At 41.5% G+C, this 20,953-nt stretch overlaps 1 protein-coding gene across 1 annotated transcript in view; it reads right to left on the reverse strand.

Annotated features, from left to right (window-relative positions):
* Nucleotides 1–390: 390 nt before the first annotated feature.
* The window catches only part of LOC133140788 (rho guanine nucleotide exchange factor 28-like), a 65,135-nt gene continuing 44,572 nt past the window's right edge, over nucleotides 391–20,953 (reverse strand). The window contains exons 24-36 of the mRNA XM_061260989.1: nucleotides 20,640–20,765; nucleotides 20,425–20,542; nucleotides 19,535–19,789; nucleotides 19,167–19,243; nucleotides 18,843–19,021; nucleotides 18,459–18,550; nucleotides 17,897–18,079; nucleotides 17,459–17,596; nucleotides 16,085–16,227; nucleotides 13,656–13,703; nucleotides 11,205–11,651; nucleotides 8,253–8,577; nucleotides 391–4,148 (exon numbers count right to left, since the gene is read on the reverse strand). Coding sequence (XP_061116973.1) covers nucleotides 3,970–4,148; nucleotides 8,253–8,577; nucleotides 11,205–11,651; nucleotides 13,656–13,703; nucleotides 16,085–16,227; nucleotides 17,459–17,596; nucleotides 17,897–18,079; nucleotides 18,459–18,550; nucleotides 18,843–19,021; nucleotides 19,167–19,243; nucleotides 19,535–19,789; nucleotides 20,425–20,542; nucleotides 20,640–20,765 — 2,310 coding nt within the window. The 3' untranslated portion in view covers nucleotides 391–3,969. The remainder of the gene's footprint in view (nucleotides 4,149–8,252; nucleotides 8,578–11,204; nucleotides 11,652–13,655; nucleotides 13,704–16,084; nucleotides 16,228–17,458; nucleotides 17,597–17,896; nucleotides 18,080–18,458; nucleotides 18,551–18,842; nucleotides 19,022–19,166; nucleotides 19,244–19,534; nucleotides 19,790–20,424; nucleotides 20,543–20,639; nucleotides 20,766–20,953) is intronic.

Consider the following 20,953-nt stretch of genomic DNA (forward strand, 5'->3'; position numbering starts at 1 on the left):
TGGCTTTCATCCTTATGAATGATCTTCAGAAATATTCAAGGTTGATGTTCGATGTTTTTTTATTTCTCCTTAATCTGCAAATGTCAGATGATGAAACAGAATGTAATTTAGAGCTAAAGTATATATATGTATATATATATATGTTTGCTGTACTATATATGCAGCACAGTATTTGGATAGTGGCACAATTTGTTCTTTTGACACCAGCACATTGGATCTGATGTTGAACAACAGATAAAATTGAATATGACGATAACATGCTGTCAGATTAAATTTGAGTGTCTTTACATACAGATTTGGAAATTTCTTTAGGAATTACAGGCCTTTTATTTCAACTTAATCATTAAAATGTAATAATTAACGCATCAAATACTGACAAATACACACTGGAATGCACATGTACATTTAATGTAACTATTTTATTCTCATGAAATACTCATTTGTGGTGAAATAGAAGTTAGACAGAAATCACTGGTTGAAAATATAAACAGGTGTCTCTGGTATTTTGTACTAATCCTGTGTATTAATTAGAAGGCCTATGTTTGACTAGGGTTTGCATTAACAGCTACGGCACAAAAAATGTCAAACTGAATTCTGATCTGTATTTTTCAGTGTTCAGTGCTTTAATTATCGACTCACAAAAGTGTGCACTTATACATCTGTTCTGATCTTGTTAAGCTTACAGAACCTATGCAGTTGCCATGGCAACACAACAATGCCAGACCTCCTCCTATCACCACACTCCAAAAGACAAAAAAGCACAAAAAAAAAGAAAAACCAGCCGAACAGAAATACCAATGCCTTCTTTTTAAGTATGTTTTGTGCTAACCTCTTGAATGATGCTGATTGAATGGTATTTCAAACCATCCAACTCCTTTCAAATGGGAATTAAATTAAATACTTGTCTTTGATCTCTTATATAGGACTGCTATAGCTGGAGGTGAAGAGGTAACTAGAAGCTCCTTTATGTTGCAGTAGCATGTCAATGCGTGCATATGACACCTAGAGGGACAAATCCTAATCGCATATTTGTGACACAAACTGCACTACATTTCCTGTATTTACTGTTGGCACTAACCTCACTGCTTGACTCTGCTCACTTTCTCTCCACTGTACAGCCATTTTGTCCTTAGTGAAGGTAATAACAGTACTTTGCCACACCTGCACTAACATGAAGGACCCTTAATAATGATGTACATTGTAGGCAGTGTAAAAATATTAATTGTATAAACTGTCGCTTCATAATATGATGTATTAGTCACGGTGACCAGAGGAAGCCCAAACATGCCACAAGGGAAGAAATGTACAAACACACACCTGATTTTCTCTGCTAATGCTCCTAATTACTATAAAGAGTGGGATGGTAGGGGATGATCACACTCAGCTCACACAGCTTGAACACTGAATGTAGGAGTGATCTGTAAACTGCAGAGGCTTAGTATCACTGAGTGATTGAAGGTGACTGTTATCAACAGAGAATTTCACCTATTATGAAGCCACTTCACTCTCAGCTGGTGTGTAGAATTAAGTCCTTTATAACTACCATTGAATAAGGCCTAGAGAGTGCTATCCTGAAAGATGGCTTCCACAGAATGCAGCCTTCAACAGCATAATACAATATATGGTGGAAGTAGAAATAGAAGTAAATGAACAATGAGAGTTTCTGAAAGTTTTTGGAATGTAGAAATCTATAAAACGTCTTTTTTTTTCTGCCGTGCTTTGGAAAGACACATTCATTTCTTTTGAAGCTCAGAGCTTCAGCAAAATATTTTGAACTGATTGATTGACATGTCTGAAGCAGCAGAGAGTTACAATATAAAATCTGCACTGAGCCCATCTGTACAAACAGTACAGGAGAGGAAAAAGACAGAAGTTTTCTAAATAATAAATATCATATTAATGTAGTGGAAAAAAATGCATTTGCTGAAAAGAACATGTCACCAAATGTGTGCCTTAATCCATGGGTTGTCCATACAAACTAATGCAGATAAACTCAAAACTGAAAAAAGTGTCAGAGGCATCTGTGACTTTGGCATTTGGCTTTTTCATTTGGCAAACAAAAACACAAAGCAATAAAGAAATAAAAATAAGAGGCAATTTTAACAACTGACTGATCATGTTTCAATGTTTTCAATGTATATGAACTGGGTTAAAACAGCAATAATTTGGTACAGGAAACTATAAACATTTATACAGTAAAAAAATAACATCATAAATAAATATATATATAAAAAAACGAAGAATTGACACATTTGCCATCTGCCATCACAGAATGCATTGTCAGCATATCCTGAAAGATGTACAAGCTGAATTATACTTATTACAAAAGCAAAGTAACATTAGGCATGTTGCAAACATTTTGCAATGAGGTGAAATCTCAGTACCTGAGACTTTCAGCATAGAGGTACTACAGCCATACACCCATCTCAGTACATGAGACGTTCAGCACAGAGGTACTACATCCATACACCTATCTCAGTACCTGAGACCTTCAGCACAGAGGTACTACATCCATACACCCATCTCAGTACCTGAGACTTTCAGCATAGAGGTACTACATCCATACACCCATCTCAGTACCTGAGACTCAGGCTCAGGTGAAAAGGAGACAACTCAGTGCACAGTGGAAAAACAAGCCAAGAGAGAGTTTTAAGTGAAATACAACAGCTACATTTACATTAGTGTTAATCTAACAGACTTCATAACAACGGCTCTCAATTTTGTGCAACTTGCCACACATATTAAGAATTAAGCTTTCTAATCTTTTTAGTGATCCAAGGTCAATTTCAACAGAGATGACACATAAGATCACTCTATCTCATAACAAACCAAGCAGGAAAGGAGCGACATCACAATGATTAAGAATGTTTGTATAGAAAGGCACAGTGGTCACACTGGTGACAAAACGTTCCAATTTTCTCAAATGTGTACATTTAATTACATTTCTTATTACAATGAAATATTTCTTACATGGCCCCATTAGTTTGCAGTGATTAAATAATTTTCTATTCAGAAAAATAATTGTAAGGAATAAAATGATACCAAACTGAGAAAAAAAGACAGTTTTTTAAAGATTTTTTAAAAGACCATATATTTAAAAGACCATATTTCTTTTAAAAATGAAACACTAATCTTTGATATTATTTATTATTTAAATGATATTAAAGAAATAACTTTGTATGATATTTTTTGCAGTATATAATTTAGGAACTTAGGCACGGGTTTCCCATACGAAGAACCCATATGCAAGCTCAGCTTATACAATATGGTAAATGGTAAATGGTTGGCATTTATATAGCGCCTTTATCCAAAGCGCTGTACAATTGATGCTTCTCATTCACCCATTCATACACACACTCACACACCGACGGCAATTGGCTGCCATGCAAGGCCCCGACCAGCTCGTCAGGAGCATTTGGGGGTTAGGTGTCTTGCTCAGGGACACTTCAACACAGCCCGGGCGGGGGATCGAACCGGCAACCCTCCGACTGCCAGACGACTGCTCTTACTGCCTGAGCACATGTCGCCCCCAATATGAGAAATACAAATAAATGCAATTACGTTTGCATGTACTTTTACAAGCTAAGTACTGAAGACAACTTTTAACAAATATATATTTCCCTCATATATACTGTATTTATAAATTCTATACAGGCAAATATTTACAAAGACACATTGACATTTGAGTGGGAGTCAACTGGGAGTCAACTGAAACCCACTGACTTCCACAGTAAAGCTGAAATGCAGTCAGGTTTTGAAGTTTGGTCCACATGTCAGTCTGCCCTGGAACTGAAGGTACAAAAAGTTCCTCAAAGGTACACAATGTTCCTCAAAGGTACACAACGTTCCTCAAAGGTACACAATGTTCCTCAAAGGTACACAACGTTCCTCAAAGGTACACAATGTTCCTCAAAGGTACACAACGTTCCTCAAAGGTACACAATGTTCCTCAAAGGGACACAATGTTCCTCAAAGGTACACAATGTTCTCTTCGCTCCTGTCCTCCCCGTTCTCTGTCTCCAGGGAGATGTAGGGCTGAGGGCTGAGAAGGGGGTAGTTGGTGGGGGGCAGCATGACCCAACGATACCCCCCGGGTACCCCCATCACCTCCTCCACTGAGGTCTCCTCACTGCTATGAGAGTTCAGATCTGCCACAGAGAAAACAAAGAAAGGCAACCCTGTTACAGCTTACCAGCTTCATCCTGACTTATTTTACACCATTAAGCTAAATGTTGTTTGCACATGTATTCCCAGATTCCATTTCAACAGCTGCAGGATTTGTACGAACAATCCTGGGTAGGAATTCTGCCCCTCAAATCTGATCCTAAAGCCCTCCAGTGCAAGGTCCAAAGGCCTTAACCTTAGTTCCACACTTCTGATAATTTAATGCGTAGGCTCTTGGTCCCAGCAAAACAAACCAAATTCAAATTTGATCAAGTGGGTGGCTTCCACTGGTAATTTCAGGATTCCATCTGTGATTAATCTGCCTGGAAGCATCAAGATTGAGAGTGTTTTGTCTGTTTTCCAGGAGTGATTCAGCACAAGGACAAAGCAGAACTTTGTTATGAACTCATTGATGACAGAAATGTCATAACGCTAATTCTAAGTTTGTAGCACAATACTAGCTATCAATCAGAGACAGATAAATATAAATATAATATAATTAATACAATGCATGTACATGTATTATATTACTGAACTGGTCCTAATGCATGTTCATGTATATTATATTATATCATATCATTTTATATTATATTATATTATATTATATTACTGAACAGGCAATCGCATAACATCTTCAACCAAAACACACACTATTTCAAACATTAGTAAGATCTGTAGGAGTTCATGTACACAGTATACTGCTGCATGTGTCATAAATAGGCCTATAGGACATCTTACACCAGATATTAAATGCTAATCACTTATTTATCTAAGGAAATGCACATTATGACTTCCTAGCACTGTTATATAAGTATTTATACTTACTGGTATTTGCAGACAATGTTGAAAGTGAAAGTGAGCATTTGATAACGACAATATTTGTACCAATTGATTTTGCTCATGGACATAACCAGACCTCTAAAAACATGCAACATCTCTGTAAGTCGTCTTGTTAAACATAAACTTTATTCAGAGCCAATCTCAGAATATTGTGACCTCGAGCTCTCCCACCCCTCATGCCTCTCTAGCATTTAGAAAAATGACTATTTTCAGCCTGACTGATTTCTGAGCTCGCCAGTGTGAGGTCAGTCCAGTGTGAGACAGCCAGTCCAGGGATGGGCGTGGCTGATAAAGCAATGTCCAATCACCTGCTCTGATGAATAATGATGAGCACAGATGGGGATGTAACTGGAGGTCAAGATTCACTGACTGATAACATTATTGAGTTTGCCAGAACCAATCAAACTATTGTATTCCACTAATTTTTAGTGGAATACAATAATCATGAACTGTATCTTCCCTTCACAGAAGGTATACAGATAAAGCATCTGGATATGAGTGTGAATGAGTAATCCATTACTAACAGATCTCATCTGTATACTGGCCACTACATTACACCCACTGATGGCTTTGACATCCAGAGGTGCTACACTGGGCAGTTAACTACAGGGACCATTACCAGTGGAGTTGTGTATAAAATGACATAAATTACTCATGTTGTATCCAGTATGAGGTCAGGACACAGGATAATTTTGCTCTTCTTGACACAGCATAATTTTTGGTTATGGGTATGAGATAGTGGGACTTTAAGCCTCTGAGAAAGGTGCTGTGCGTTGCCCTGTAAACATTGATAAGGCAGAATTGCCTCGTGGTAGCGGACTGTGGATGTGTCCATGTGATGAATTGAACCTCATTTCATTAGTTTGGTTCAGACACAGGCTGTTGTTTCTGTCTGGATAAATAATATAAGGGCATATGAAAACCTCATGTGGAGTATGGCGATTCATAAGCAACGTTACACACCTGTCTCTTGTTTCTCTTAACAGGGGCTTACTGTATATTGCTCTGATAAAGATGAGAATATGGCTGTCAGTACTGTATATTTTCTCCTATTTATAGTATAAACTCTTGTTTTTTATTTGATGACAATTGATGGACTATCTGTTCAAACTCCCCCCCACCCCCAGTAGCACCATTATACTGAAGGATAACAAGTAAAATTCAACTAAAAATATTAATCTGACAATATTAATTAAACAGCAGCTTTCAAATCGAGCTATTGTGCATAAATAATTACTGAACCTGTATGAGCATTTTAATCAGTTGCCACTTCTTTGTTGAGGTTATAAATGAAGTGCACATGCGTTTGCTGAAAATACTCACAAATTAAAACCGTAGGATGTAGCTAATATCCAATTCAAAACCAGCTGCTTGAAGCGAAGTTCAAATAATCACACCAAGTAATCAATGTTATCGACAGAAGACACTGAAACACATTCGATTTCTTCCCACTCTGATTTTTTCCTAGTTGACTTTAGAACTGTTTTGGCCAAAACTTGTGCTTGAGAGGCTTGGAGTTTTGTTTTCACCTTAAAACCAGCAATCAATTTAAACCTCTGGAGTGAGGCGAAGTGGGCGAACTGTGCACTTGACTGTTTTAATTGATCATCTGACAAAGTGTTTGCTTTGTAAACAAACTTTTAAGCTACACATCCAAGATATAAGCCAATGAAAACACAAAAGTGGGGTTGACTCAAAATTCAGCACCATCCAGTCATCCCAGGGATATTCTAAATATACAGTAAAATAAAGCATCAGAGATGCCTACAGAAAACAAACATCACACATGCAAAAGCAAATTGCAAAGTTGCTGTTCGTTTCAAACAAAAGAGGTTCCCAAGGAATATGCCACATATGCATTATTCAAAAGAATATGTGCAAAACAACATGGCAGATTTACTGTGTAGGGTGCACAAGAGGAAAAGCTTGAATATTCATTGGAGATTATAATATACTGTAGATCTGACGCCAGGGGCTCTTCATAGATCCTGTTATATCGTAAAATGACTGAATTTACATCCCACAGGCCTTAAAGTTTGTTTATCTGATATTTACTACTCAAAAAAAAAACAACCACCACAGCAGACTAATATCAAATGTTCATCTATAAAATACAGCGTAATATTTCTCCAGACCTCACCAAGCTGTAACACGTTGTACAGTAATGAGTTTTATAAAGATTTTCAGGTCAATGTTGGAATCAGCCAACCACATGCCTCGGCAGGGCTTTGCATGATTCTGTCTGGCTGGCGGCTCGATAGAAAGCGATTGATTCCAAGGCGAGTGGGAAGACAGCTATTTTGTCCAGATACACTGATTAACTGGGAAAGAAGGACACGCAAGGTTTGGAAGAGAGCTCCATCAGCCAGCCTGAATGTCAGAAATAATTTAAGTTATAATTAAGATTTATGACTGTTATCATTTTAAATTAGGAACAATTTATAATATCTTACTTCTGGCGCACTGGCCATATGCAACGCTGTTTTATATTTGTGTAGTGTAGTGTAGTCCGTGCAGTACATGTGATTTGCATTGTATGCAGCACTTGCGATTGGGCAGAGCATTTACACTATACTAGTGCAGCATGTTGCACAGGCCATGTATTTACATTTCTGGCCATTCTTCATGGCATGAATAACAATTTCTACCATAATTAAGAGGGTAAAAAATCCCTCTAAAAATGAAAAGCCCGTAATTAAGAAAAATTTACAGCATGTTAAAATTCTGTGATGCAGTTCTGGCTGGAACAAAAAAAAGCATACACAGGGTTCCCGCAGAACCGAGGCTCAGAACCACTGGTCTCATTTTTTAATTAATTAATTTATTGATAAAGTATGAAGTATGCTGGTATCAAACCCCTTCAGCTAGAACCTCATCACACTGCTCCAAATTTGTTGTTTCAAATTCCCAACAGAAAGTGGATTAATGTGGAGAGGTATACCACACCTTTGCACATGCCACACAACACAGACACAGACCCATTTTATGTGTTCTCTGCAGAAGTATAAAACAGCCCCAAGGTGAAGTTACCCTTCAATCTCCATGACAACAATTTGTATTTTCTCAGGTATTTTGAAATTAATCAGCACAACATTTGTAGAAGTATAAGCATATATTAATGGTTTAAGACTGGAGTGAAGCCTCACTTTCACCAGACAGGCCAGGAACGAGGACAAAGACTCAGGTAGAGACCCAGGTCTCCCCTGGCTGCTCCCAGCAGCCCTCAGTGTCAGTGGCGGCTCTCTCACCATTATTGGCTTGGTCCTTCCCATGATCCTCTGCAGTCTCACTGAACCCTGTACGCGGGAGCTCAATGGGGCCTGCCCTGTGGTTGCTATGGTGATGCTGGGCAGAGTCTGTCCTCTGATTGGCCTGCTTCTCGTTGGCGCGGGCAATGAGGCTGTTGAGGCTGTTGTGCACGGTGCCCACGTTATGGTTCCCTGGCAATGCAAATCCGTGTCCCTGGGGGATGTGATGGTTGTTCAGGGAGGTCTGGAGGTTGGGGAAGTTCAGCTCGTTGAGGAACGCTGATCTCTCTGCATCAAAGCTGTCTGACCGCCCATGACTGGATCCCTGAGGAAAACATGGAGCAGGATTTAACAGGTGAGCTACATGTGACTTCCCAGAAGTTACCTGAGTCTGCTGCCACCTCAAAATACTTTAACTGAAAAAATACAGTACCTCTTCAGGTAACAGTTTCCCTTCAATCAATGTCTACTAGATGCTATATGTTACAATGCATACACACCAGCTTGACTATAGGACTAATAGCTAGACTTATGATTTATGGATGTATGTACTAATCTTGGAAAGAAAAAGTACATTTTGATCTGGTTCTAGATCTAGTTTCTGTCTACGGTTAACATCCAAGGTCAGGGTCACATGCTTTTGTAACAGTCTAGCTGGTTTAATGGTCAGCAAATTAACACTAAGCAGTCGTCTGGGAGTTGGAGGGCTGCTGGTTTGGTCCCCAACCCTGGATGTGTCAAAGTGTCCCTGGGCAAGACACTTAACCCCCAATTGCTCCTGATGAGCTGGTTGGTGTGTGTGCATGAATGAGTGAATGAGAAGCATCAATTGAATCTAAAAGGCGCTATATAAATTTTACCATTTACCATTTACTAATCATCTGAACATTTTAGTCCTACATAAATAATAGAAATCAGAACAATATCCTGGACAATTATGGCTGAAGAGACAGCAGGACACTGATTTCTTTTTTTTAAAGACATATAAAGCATATGGTACAAATGCTTTTTATCCTTCAATCTCAGAGAGACTTCACATAATGAAATTACATGAAAAGAAAAACCGATGTACACAGAATGAAGAAAATGGCTGGTCTCATTTGAATTAGCAGAATGGTGTCGAGTTTTGTGCGTTTGGACTCAGTATCAATATGAATAATCATGATGTATATTCAAGGCCAATCGGGGGAGCAGATTTGAGCCTGCCTGTGCTGACACCGTAATTATTTTGTCAGGGCTGCATCTCAGATAGTGAAATTACCATCAATCATTGACTTTTTTTATTAGGAAAGGGGCTACTCAAAATTAAGACTGATTACTTTTAAATTGCACACGTATTGTCCAGCATCAGGCTTCATGATTTACCTCTCCCCACCCCTCCCTACCTCCCTGTAATCTCTAATCGACTATGTTAGCCGTTATTTTTAGTTCTCACAATTGTGTGTCTTTATTACTAGGGTTGTGTTCGCTAGGATGGTTTTATTACTTACGTTTGGCTATGTAAACTGTTTATTGTTGTTCCAACATAAGTGTATACTTTATTATTTATAGCGTTGTTTCCGAAAATGGTTGTATAGATATAATCCGTTGTCATCAGATTAATCTACAAGGCCAAAGTCCTTAACTGAACTGATATTAAACAAACCAACCAAAGTGGTGTAGCTTGTTATGGTTTTTATTTAGTTTGCTGGCTCAGATTCAGCCGGAGTCTAGAAGTCTTCAAAGCACACAAGTTGTTATATAAACACATTAAAATCTTCTGTTTACAGCTGTTTTTTTTTATATCAAACAAAATGTCAGCTAGCATTTCTTTGTACATTGATGCTTGCCTCTTTGTACCACTAGTTGCCAGTGTGGTAAGTCTACTCTCCTGCAGTCCAGCCGACATTAACTCCACAAAACTCAGATCAAAGCTGCAGACAGACAGAAGGAACTGTCCTCAGCATTCCCGCCTGACACTTTTATTTTGCGATGGAAAGACGGGAGGAATTTTAAACAGCCCAGACTCTGAGATCATTACCTGGGCATCCTGGCAACACAGCAGCGCCACTAAATCAGCGAGCCCCATCGCCATGACAGCGTGGCTTATGGGCTGTCTGGCTCTCGCATCCAAACTGCATTTGGCAGACAGACTCTAAAGATGCCAACAGCTTTACACTTCAAACTTTTAGCAACTTCAGGCTTTTACAAGTTTTGTTTGATTGCTTGTGACTTTATAGGAAATGCTGATAGGGAACAGCAATAAAAAAGAAGAACAGCTATATCAGGGGTGCAAAACTTTTTTATCACCATATTTCTATTTTTCCCCATTTGGAATGCACAGCCACCCTGCTAGCCAACCCATCCCCTGACTGCAGAATATAGACAGTGTGGAGGTGTAGTCATTTCACTATTTAAGTTTTATTTAACGTTTTATTTATACAGGGTAGGTTGACTGTGCACACCTGCTTTTTTACAATGACCTGTTTCCCCCCAACAAGCCTATCCCTGAATGTCTCAGGGAGGCTCGGGGAGAACATGCTGATGGATAGGCCCTGTCACAGCAAGAAAGGTCCTGGGTCCTCAAACCGCTGTATACAAGTAGACAAGTAAATTTTAAATTTTGCAGGTTGAATGAATTGTTTTACTAAACACCCAGCCATATAAACAGACTGTAACCATACAATGTGACCAATGCAGCTCTCCAGATAAGAGCCCACGCTGAAATGTAAATGTAAGGAGGGCACACAGGTGGGTGCGTTTCCTCTGAATTGTGCACAACCAGCTGCCAGTACTGCTCCCCCTACAGTCCCCCAGTGGTCCTGTAACCCAGGTGCTCTGCTGCACAATGAGGACATCCTGCATGTACCCCACCCTCCTGGGCACAGCTGACGCCCGTCGGGCATGACCTCAGCCTTCCCATGGGGGCCAGGACTGGGGGTCCTGTAGGTTTGGCGGTTTTGGCAGGCGTACCTGGTGGTTCTCCAGGGCGCGGCTCTGGCAGTTCTTCCCGCTCTGCAGCAGGCGTTGCTGCTCCTCCAGCTCCCGGCGTTCCCGCTCTACGAGCCGCTGGCCCTGGCGGAGGCGCTCCAGGCCGAGCTGGTACTCCTGCAGCTGCTCCTCCATCTCCCGGCGTTCCCGCTGCAGCTGCTCGGCCTGCAGGAGGCATTCCCGCTCCCGCTGCTGCAGACGGCTCTCCTGCGCGCCCTGCTGCTCCCGCCGCGCATCGCACTGCCTCTCCCAGCGCTGCTGATCCCGACGCAGGGCGGCCTGTTCCCGCCGCAGCCCCGCCCCCTCCTCCCGCAGCCCCGCCCCCTCCTGCACCGCCCTCCCGTGGCCACCGGGGGCAGCCGGCCGCTCTGCCTCCTGCAGGAGCAGCTTCTGCACCTGGTAACAGCTGTCCTGGATCGTCACTGCGGCCTGGAGGACATGAGACATGACAGCCTTAACACTGGGCAGAGTGAATGTAAAACTCCACTCAGTGAATCTGACACTGGGATCAGTGAATGTGAAACTCCACTCAGTGAATCTGACACTGGGCTCAGTGAATGTGAACCTCCACTCAGTGAATCTGACACTGGGATCAGTGAATGTGAAACTCCACTCAGTGAATCTGACACTGGGCTCAGTGAATGTGAAACTGCACTCAGTGAATCTAACACGCCGCTCAGTGAATCTGAAACTGAGCTCAGTGAATCTGAAACTCCAGTTACTGTTTCTGATTAATCAGGTGTATTCATTTACTTCTTTGGAACAGATAAAAGAAAGTTTTCAGTCTTGATTTGATTGGAGTCTGTTACTGTCTGGCAACAGGAGGACCAGAATTGTGCCAATGTCAATGAAGGCTGAGAAATAAGAAAAACAGTCAGAGACATAGGCCAAACAATAGGCTTACTGAAACAAACTGTTTGGAACATCATTGAGAACAATTAGCAGGGGCTGCGGTGGCGCAACAGGCTGCTGCAGTTGCACACCGGGGACCAGGGTTGGATTCCCGGTCCTGCCAAAAGCCAAGTTTGGCCGGCTCACGTGGAGCAGCATAATTGGCTCGCTGCTCCAGAGGGAGGGACTTGGCGGGTTAGTAGATCACAATAAAGCACCTCGGGCGCCTCGGAATCACGGAGAACAAGCATGAGACTAGACGGCTTGAAGAAGCTAGTAGCTCTCTTTTGGGCTGCTGAGGGACAGGGTGTAGACGGTGTATGTAATACTGGCTCTAATTGAATCAGACGGGGTACAATTGGCTACCAAATTGGGAGAAAAAGGGAAAAAAATCAGAAAAGGAAAAGAAAAAAAAAAGAACAATTAGCAGTTACATTATCAACATGGTTTGAGCTTTGGTTTTTTGAGCAGTTACTTTTAGCCTTCACACTTTTCTCTTGCCATCACAAGTCAATTTTGGTCTCATCTGTCCACAAGACTCTTTTCAGGTAATACTCAGCTTTTGCCTGAGTTTAAAATCTTGCTTTTTGCAGTGGATTGCATCTTGCAGTATAGCCTCTGTAGATTTGTTTATGAAGTCTTCTGCAGAAAGTAATCATGGACAGATCCATTTCTGACCCATGAAGAGTGTTTGAGGGGACAGACAGGTGTTTGAGGGGGTTTATTCCATTATGGTGAGAATCCTGTGGTCATCAACTGTACAGTTCATCCGTGGCCTTCCTGCCCCTTTGCAATTACTGAGCTCACCAGTGCTCACTTTCTTTTAAATGATGTTCTAACCATTTTGTTTTGTTAAAGGCAATCAAAAGCCTAGCATCAAGACTAGATACTGAATGCTTTCTTATACCTACACTAAGGAAGCGATTGAATACATCTGACTAATCAGTAATAGCTGAGAGGCTGACTGTCCAATTACTTTTTGCCTCTTAAAGTGGGATGACTATGTATAAAAAGGGATTTAATTCCTACATGGATCACTCAATATGTAAATACTCACAAAACTAAAGGTCTGTATTTTAACCTCATATTCATTGTTTCATTTCAAATCCAATGTGCTGGAGTCAAAAGAACATACATTGTACCACTGTCCAAACACGTGTATGTATGAGCACATATAAACCGCATCTGCACAAATGCACATGTATGCACACACACACACGTGCATGCATGTTTTTTCCTCTTCACTGTACGTCCCCCCCACCACAAACACACACACACACACACACACGTGTCTCATGATGAACACTGGGTGATGGAACTTTGTGTACTCAGCATCTCTGCACCACATCCTGCACATCCAGTACAGAGCAGTCAGGGCTGCACGGCAAATGACACGCAGTCAAAACGCATCGCACTTTGCTTTCAGTAAAAACTGAACTACAGCCTCCTTTCTATCCACAATAATGTACTTTAGCAAATGATTATAAAATAAATAATCTGGATTATGTGCCTCAGCGAGGAAGCCGAGAGGTAGACTCTCACCTGTAGACTGTAGAGTAACTGGGTCAGACTCTGGACACTGTGAGCTACCTGTAATGATGCATAATGACGTAAATAATACTCAGACATACATTAGATTATGGTTTTACCGCAGAAATAAATAAGTACCATCATCACTCTGACTACAGCTGATTCAACCATCACACAGCCAACACATTATAATGAAAGATATGCGTTGGGGTATGTGTGGGGGTACGTCTGCATACTGTGTAAAAATGTAGATGGATTTGAATGAATAAAAATGAAAATTGTACCAGGTTGTATAGGTTATGAAACAAGTTAAAGATTGCATTGTGTAGCTTTTCATGTCTGAGACAAGCTGTACTTGAGTTTGGAGCACCACCTTGTGGATTTGTACTGCATTCACACCATGAAATGACTGATTTCACCAAGAAAGACTGTTAACTCTTTTCATGTCATTTTAAGATTTTAAGGATTAACATTTCAGGTCAAACATGTTAGGCTCTGACCTCTCTTCCATTATGGATGCAGGGGAGTTTCAATATGATGGATATTAAGTTCTGCACAGATTTTGCATGGGTAACTCTGTAAATTTGGTCTTTACAATAAACATCATTTGGAAATACCATTACTCTTCTTCACATTAAGAGTACAACCAAATGGACACCAAAGGCTTGTTTACATTTTAACAAATCAAAAGTTCCCAAAGTGAGGTAAGATTCCTAAATACTGTTTGTTAAAATATTTAAAAAGAAATGTGTATACTCCTGCACTACTTACAGTGTATCCGGAAAGTATTCACAGCGCTTCACTTTTCCCACATTTTGTTATGTTACAGCCTTATTCCAAAATGGAATAAATTCATTTTTTCCCTCAGAATTCTTCACATAACACCCCATAATGACAACATGAAAGAAGTTTTTGACATTTTTGCAAATTATTAAAAATAAAAAACTGAGAAATCACATAAGTATTCACAGCCTTTGCTCAATACTTCATTGATGCACCTTTGGCAGCAATTACAGCCGCAAGTCTTTTTGAATATGATGCCACAAGCTTGGCACACCGATCTTTGGGCAGTTTCGCCCATTCCTCTTTGCAGCACCTCTCAAGCTCCATCAGGTTGGATGGGGAGCGTCGGTGCACAGCCATTTTCAGATCTCGGATTCAAGTCTGGGCTCTGGCTGGGCCACTCAAGGACATTCTCTGAAGCCACTCCTTTGATATCTTGTGCTTAGGGTCGTTGTCCTGTTGAAAGATGAACCGTCACCCCAGTCTGAGGTCAAGAGCGCTCTGGAGCAGGTTTTCATCCAGGATGTCTCTGTACATTGCTGCATTCATCTTTCCCTCAATCCTGACTAGTCTCCCAGTTCCTGCCGCTGAAAAACATCCCCACAGCATGATGCTGCCACCACCATGCTTCACTGTAGGGATGGTATTGGCCAGGTGATGAGCGGTGGCTGGTTTCCTCCAAACATGACGCCTGGCATTCACGCCAAAGAGTTCAATCTTTGTCTCATCAGACCAGAGAATTTTGGTCTGAGAGTACTTCAGGTGCCTTTTGGAAAACTCCAGGCGGGCTGCCATGTGCCTTTTACTAAGGAGTGGCTTCCATCTGGCCACTCTACCATACAGGCCTGATTGGTGGATTGCTGCAGAGATGGTTGTCCTTCTGGAAAGTTCTCCTCCCTCCACAGAGGAACGCTGGAGCTCTGACAGAGTGACCACCGGGTTCTTGGTCACCTCCCTGACTAAGGCCCTTCTCCCCCGATTGCTCAGTTTAGACGGGCGGCCAGCTCTAGGAAGAGTCCTGGTGGTTCCGAACTTCTTCCATTTACGAATGATGGACCTTCAAAGCAGCAGAAATTTTTCTGTACCCTTCCCCAGATTTGTGCCTCGAGACAATCCTGTCTCGGAGGTCTACAGACAATTCCTTTGACCTCATGCTTGGTTTGTGCTCCGACATGCACTGTCAACTGTGGGACCTTATATAGACAGGTGTGTGACTTTCCAAATCATGTCCAATCAACTGAATTTACCACAGGTGGACTCCAATTAAGCTGTAGATACATCCCAAGGTTGATCAGTGGAAACAGGATGCACCTGAGCTCAATTTTGAGCTTCATGGCAAAGGCTGTGAATACTTATGTACATGTAATTTCTTAGTTTTTTATTTTTAATAAATTTGCAAAAATTTCAAAAAAACTTCTTTCATGTTGTCATTATGGGGTGTTGTGTGTAGAATTTTGAGGAAAAAAATGAATTTATTCCATTTTAGAATAAGGCTGTAACATAACAAAATGTGGGAAAAGTGAAGTGCTGTGAATACTTTCCGGATCCACTGTACATATACCTGTGCAAAAAAGGGAATGATAAATAGTCTTTGCGCATTATGCATAATTTACCTTTACAGTGAATGTCTTTCTTATGAGTACTGAGACTTTAAATACCTTTAAATCAATGCTGCTGACATCCCCTTTCTGGAGTTCAGTCAGAGACTGGAGAATCACGGCATCAGTCCACTCCATGTCTCTGCTCTCACTGTCTGACATCATGGACAGTGAGCTCAAGCTTTGGGTGGTCAGATAATCCGCTGAAACAACAGGAAAACATCAATATAGAAAACACACAGACGCATTTCAACCACTTTTACAACAGAACTTTGAGATCTATTGCTTGTTTCCTAACAATTGCTACCCTCAACTCTATAGACATAATTTTAAATTAGTATATATGGTATATATGTTTATATATGAATTATGAAGTATGCACAATTACTTGTTAAATATTATTGCTGAACATTTGATAAAAATGTATGACAGATTTTCTTAGTTGGATATACCAATGAAAAAATAAAATATGTCAAACAGGGCATGTGCAACTTAGTAAATGTGATAATGTCATGTGTTCTTCCTCTTGGCTTTGGCTCAACATGTATTTTACACCATGACTTATTTATTCTTGTAAAAATCAGAATCATATCAATATTTTTAAAGTAATAATATAAATATGTAATATTTTACATCATACTGCTCAAAGTAACGTAAAATGTACTAGTTTATTAATAGTGTGATTGTGAAGCAACATACTACTATTTGAAATTCTAGTTTATTATTATTCCGCTGGTTTTTTGATGGCCTACTCCTCCCACAGTTTTCAAGATATCGACAGCAAACCAACTGGAAAATGTCCAGCTTGGTCCAGAATGGTGTGCTCCCTAATTTCCGAGATATTTAAGGTTTTCCAGGGAAAAAGCCCATGAATGGTGGAATGTTCTGTTTCTAGATAGGTGACAGTTTTGGAATTTAAATTTTCTGTCACGTTTTTAAAACTGCCATTACTCGCAAATTTTTTGCACTGCATACATATATTATACATTGAAATGTTCAGTGTTTCATACTGATTCTCCCAATGTATTGGGTAGTACTTATACATTTTGAATTATCAGCATTTGTCTGAGAACAGCTTTCTTCTCACTCTAGTCTCACTCTAACAGAAATTCTGCAGTTCGGCCAATCCACATTATTTATGCAAATTAGCTGTGTGCTCATGGAAGCCTGTGATATCACAATAGCCCCTGCCTACATATACACTCAGTGACCGCTATATTAGGTACACCTGTGCACCAGGTTGAAAATGCTAATATTTAAACACCATAGTATTAGCAGTAGTAGCAATAGTCCACCGATTTGCCATAATCACACTCAGCATTTTCTATAGGAAATGCAAATCTCTAGTTGTAATTATTATCATTATTCAAAGCAAAATACTATACGAGCACTTTCTCAAGAAAGGAGAGCTGTGTTGGGGGGGTGGAGTCTCACATTCAGTGGGCGATTCTTGGATGCTGCTGAAGCTGCTGTGATTGGACAGTTTTGTGGGGGAGGCGGGTTCAGCCAGACTCTCCTGAGACAGGGGGGAGGAGCCAGACTGGGAGGTCAGAGTGGCGGTCAGCTTCTCCGCTGGAAACAGAGGGGAAAACTGTGTAAAGAGGCAGGATTATACCATGCAGACACCTGGTCTAAGTGAAGGAGTGTGAATGTGGGAATACCTGGAATACAATACTGACATCCTCTCCTCCTGGATCACTATGGAAGTCTGCACTGTGACTCATCAGCCACAGACACTGTCATGGTCATTATTGTACAGAAAATGTGAAAGTGGGATAGCAGGGACAGGAATTTCTGGAGGGAAGTGAGGCAATAGAGACAGGAAGTGAAACAGCGGGGACAGGAATTGACATAGCATTGCCAGGTTCTCACCCTCTCTGAGAGCAGCAGTGAGCAGCGCTGTTGCCTGGGGAACCTCCTCGGAGTCGGGCTGGACGAGCAGCTGGGTTTCAGAGAGCAGCTCCTCACTGCAACTCAGTCCCGCCAACTCCGCGTAGATCTTTAGCTTCTCCTCCAATCCCGCGCAGATCTGTTGATCCTGCGAACTCAGTGTCTCTGTGCACATTCACCCCACATTACGCCCCGAAACTCATTACAACCAAAAACACATTACACCCCAAAGCACTGAGCACATTACACCCCAAAACACACAACACCCCAAAACACATTACACTCCAAAACTTGTTACACCCCAATACACATTACACCCCAAAACATTGAGCATATTACATCCCAAAACACACTATACCCCAAAACACATGACACTCCAGAACTCATTACACCCCAAAACACATTTCAGGAGTTTCAAATCAGAGAAAGGGCATTAGTAGAAATTAGGGTTTTATCCTTCCAGCAAAAGTTGTTTGAAAGTGGAATCCATTTGTACATTCATACACACCAGGTAAATGGCTCATTGTAAATGCTTCTTTCTCACCTTGTAGCCTCTGGATCTTCTGGGTGCGAGCTTCAGCTGCCCGCCGATCTTCCTCAGACTCACTGACTCTCTCCTCCTCTTCCTCAGGACAGCTAAGGGCAGGACAGGTGAAGACAGGTGAGGAGAGGAGAAGCACAGGTGAGGACATGGAGAAAAACAAGGCAGTGCACAGTAGGCTGAACACCTACAGCTACACCTACACTGACATCAGTGACACTTCAGATAATTCATACAGTAAATATACACCCCGTTTTGCATCAATAGGCCTGAATTTGGTCATTCTGCAGATGCATTTTGGGATCAGAAGTGCTTGCCTTATGTATGAAATTATGAAATTAACATTAAATGAACATTAAACATTAAAAACTTATTTTAAAAGCACACCTCTCCACGGCCTCCCGGATCAGCCTCATCCAGGCGTTCCTCTCCTCCCTGGAGCTGGTGTGGACCTCGTACATCTCTGGGCCAGCGGCCGACGCGCTGATCAGGAACATCCCTCTCTCCTCATTGGCCACCTCCCGCACAATCAGTTTCTGCAGCGAGATTACCGGGGGCTTCTGGTCCTGATTGGACAATAATGATGTCACTCAGATATCAACGGAAGAGGTACAGTCACTAAATGCTACAATCACCTGACATTCATGCAGCCCATGATATTTTGGAACAAATTTGGAAAAATAAATTGCATATCTGATCCATGTGACATACCACAGCAGCAAAGATATATTTTTGGTCCTTTTCTTGCAGGAATATCACAGCATCAGTAAGAAGCAGAGCCAGGATATCTGCTCAAAACAGGAAGCACAAAGTCAGGTTACTACTGCAGAATTCATAGGAAAAGATACTGTACAGTAAAAGCCAACTTTGCTGCTGAGTCCAGGTTAAACTTGAGAAGTGAAATTCAGACAAATTGATTGTACTGGAGACACCAGCGTCGCTGCTGACCCAGGGATACACAGAGATTAAGACCAGTGATTAAGTACGATTAATCAATCATGGAAATGCCATCTCTGCTGTTAACCCCAGCAGATCCAGTCAGATTAAGACCAGACTAATCGATCGCGCTGTGCTCTGACCCTTGAGCCTCCCGGTGGCGGTCTTCCAGCACAGCAGCCCGGCGTGCTTCAGCGCCCGCGTGCGGCTCAGCAGGTCCTGCTTCCGGAAGGCCTGCCCGCTCTTCAGCTTGGCGAAGCTCTTGTTCTCCATGCGGTTCAGAATTTCCAGAAACTTCTGCTCCTTCTCGTACTCGCTGACCCTCTGGTCCACGGCCGCGATGACATCACGGATCAGGGCCAGGGCCCTGGTGAGGTCAGCGTGCTCCTCTGTACCCTCTGTGGGACACCGTCAATGCTGTTAGCATCCCAAAGAGCTCAGGCATCACTAGAGGATCGCCGGTGTAATGTATCTCAATCTGGGAGTATGTACACACATTTTTAGGATTAATGGTGTTTTAATGGTGGAAGGATTACTACCAAAGGGCCATGATGTGGACAGGTTATTTAAAGCAATTTGAAAGGATCGATATAAAGTGTTTTGATAACTGGAATAAACTGAGGTGCACAGTTTGTAACTGTAGTTTCATTTGCTTTCATTTTATTTGAACATGACAGTCTGCCAATAATAAAGTTGATTTGGATGCTTTCTAACAGTAAATCAATCTGAGCATTTTAGTTAATGACAGTACTTATCATCAATCGTCTCATAACATTTCAAATATAGAGGGCAAAGTTGTGAGTTAATCTGGAGACAGATCTTGATTAAAAAAAGTATTTTCCTTTGAAAGAACAGTAAATATGTCTAGAAGATTCCTAAAAAGAATGAGGTTGAATGAGGTTTCACCTCTTGAAATCCCCACAGTTCACAACAAATGTGCACAGATCTCCATGTGCTTTTAAGAGCAGGTAGTGTACAACAGCATGTGATATCATGACTTTAACACTAGTGGGCAGTAGAGCGGCAGACTTACCCTGGGTGTGTTGCAGTATCCTCTCCAGCAGAACAGGGTATTTGGTGATGCGCTGAGTTACAAGTAGGATGCATTCTGGGATCTCCTTTCTCCTCACCAAAGAGTTATTACTTTGTTGCTTTGGAAACATTGAAGGAAATAATTAAATCAACTGAACCAAGCAGACACTGAACCTGCACAAAGCTTGAGGCAGCACAGTGAGGTAGACAACCTACTTTGATGAAGGCTTGGAACTTTTTATTCTGCTGCTGGAGCTCTTTGAAGAAGCTCACCGCCTCTGTGTGGTGACTGCAGAACTCCCCGTACACCTGCTTCATCCTCGCCGCGTTGTCATCTGAAAACTGAACCCAACGGACACATCACTGAGTGTGTGAGGATGAGAACATAGCAGCAGTCATTGGCTCAGCCAATAGCTTTCCACTGCATAGCATAAGACTGACGTGGACATACTGTAATGCGTTTATGCAAACATGCCATGGTGCTGAGGCTATGTTTAAAAGTGAAAGCCAGGACAATTATTTCAGTTAGA

Source organism: Conger conger, chromosome 11 (assembly GCF_963514075.1).
Source record: "Conger conger chromosome 11, fConCon1.1, whole genome shotgun sequence".
Taxonomy (NCBI): domain Eukaryota; kingdom Metazoa; phylum Chordata; class Actinopteri; order Anguilliformes; family Congridae; genus Conger; species Conger conger.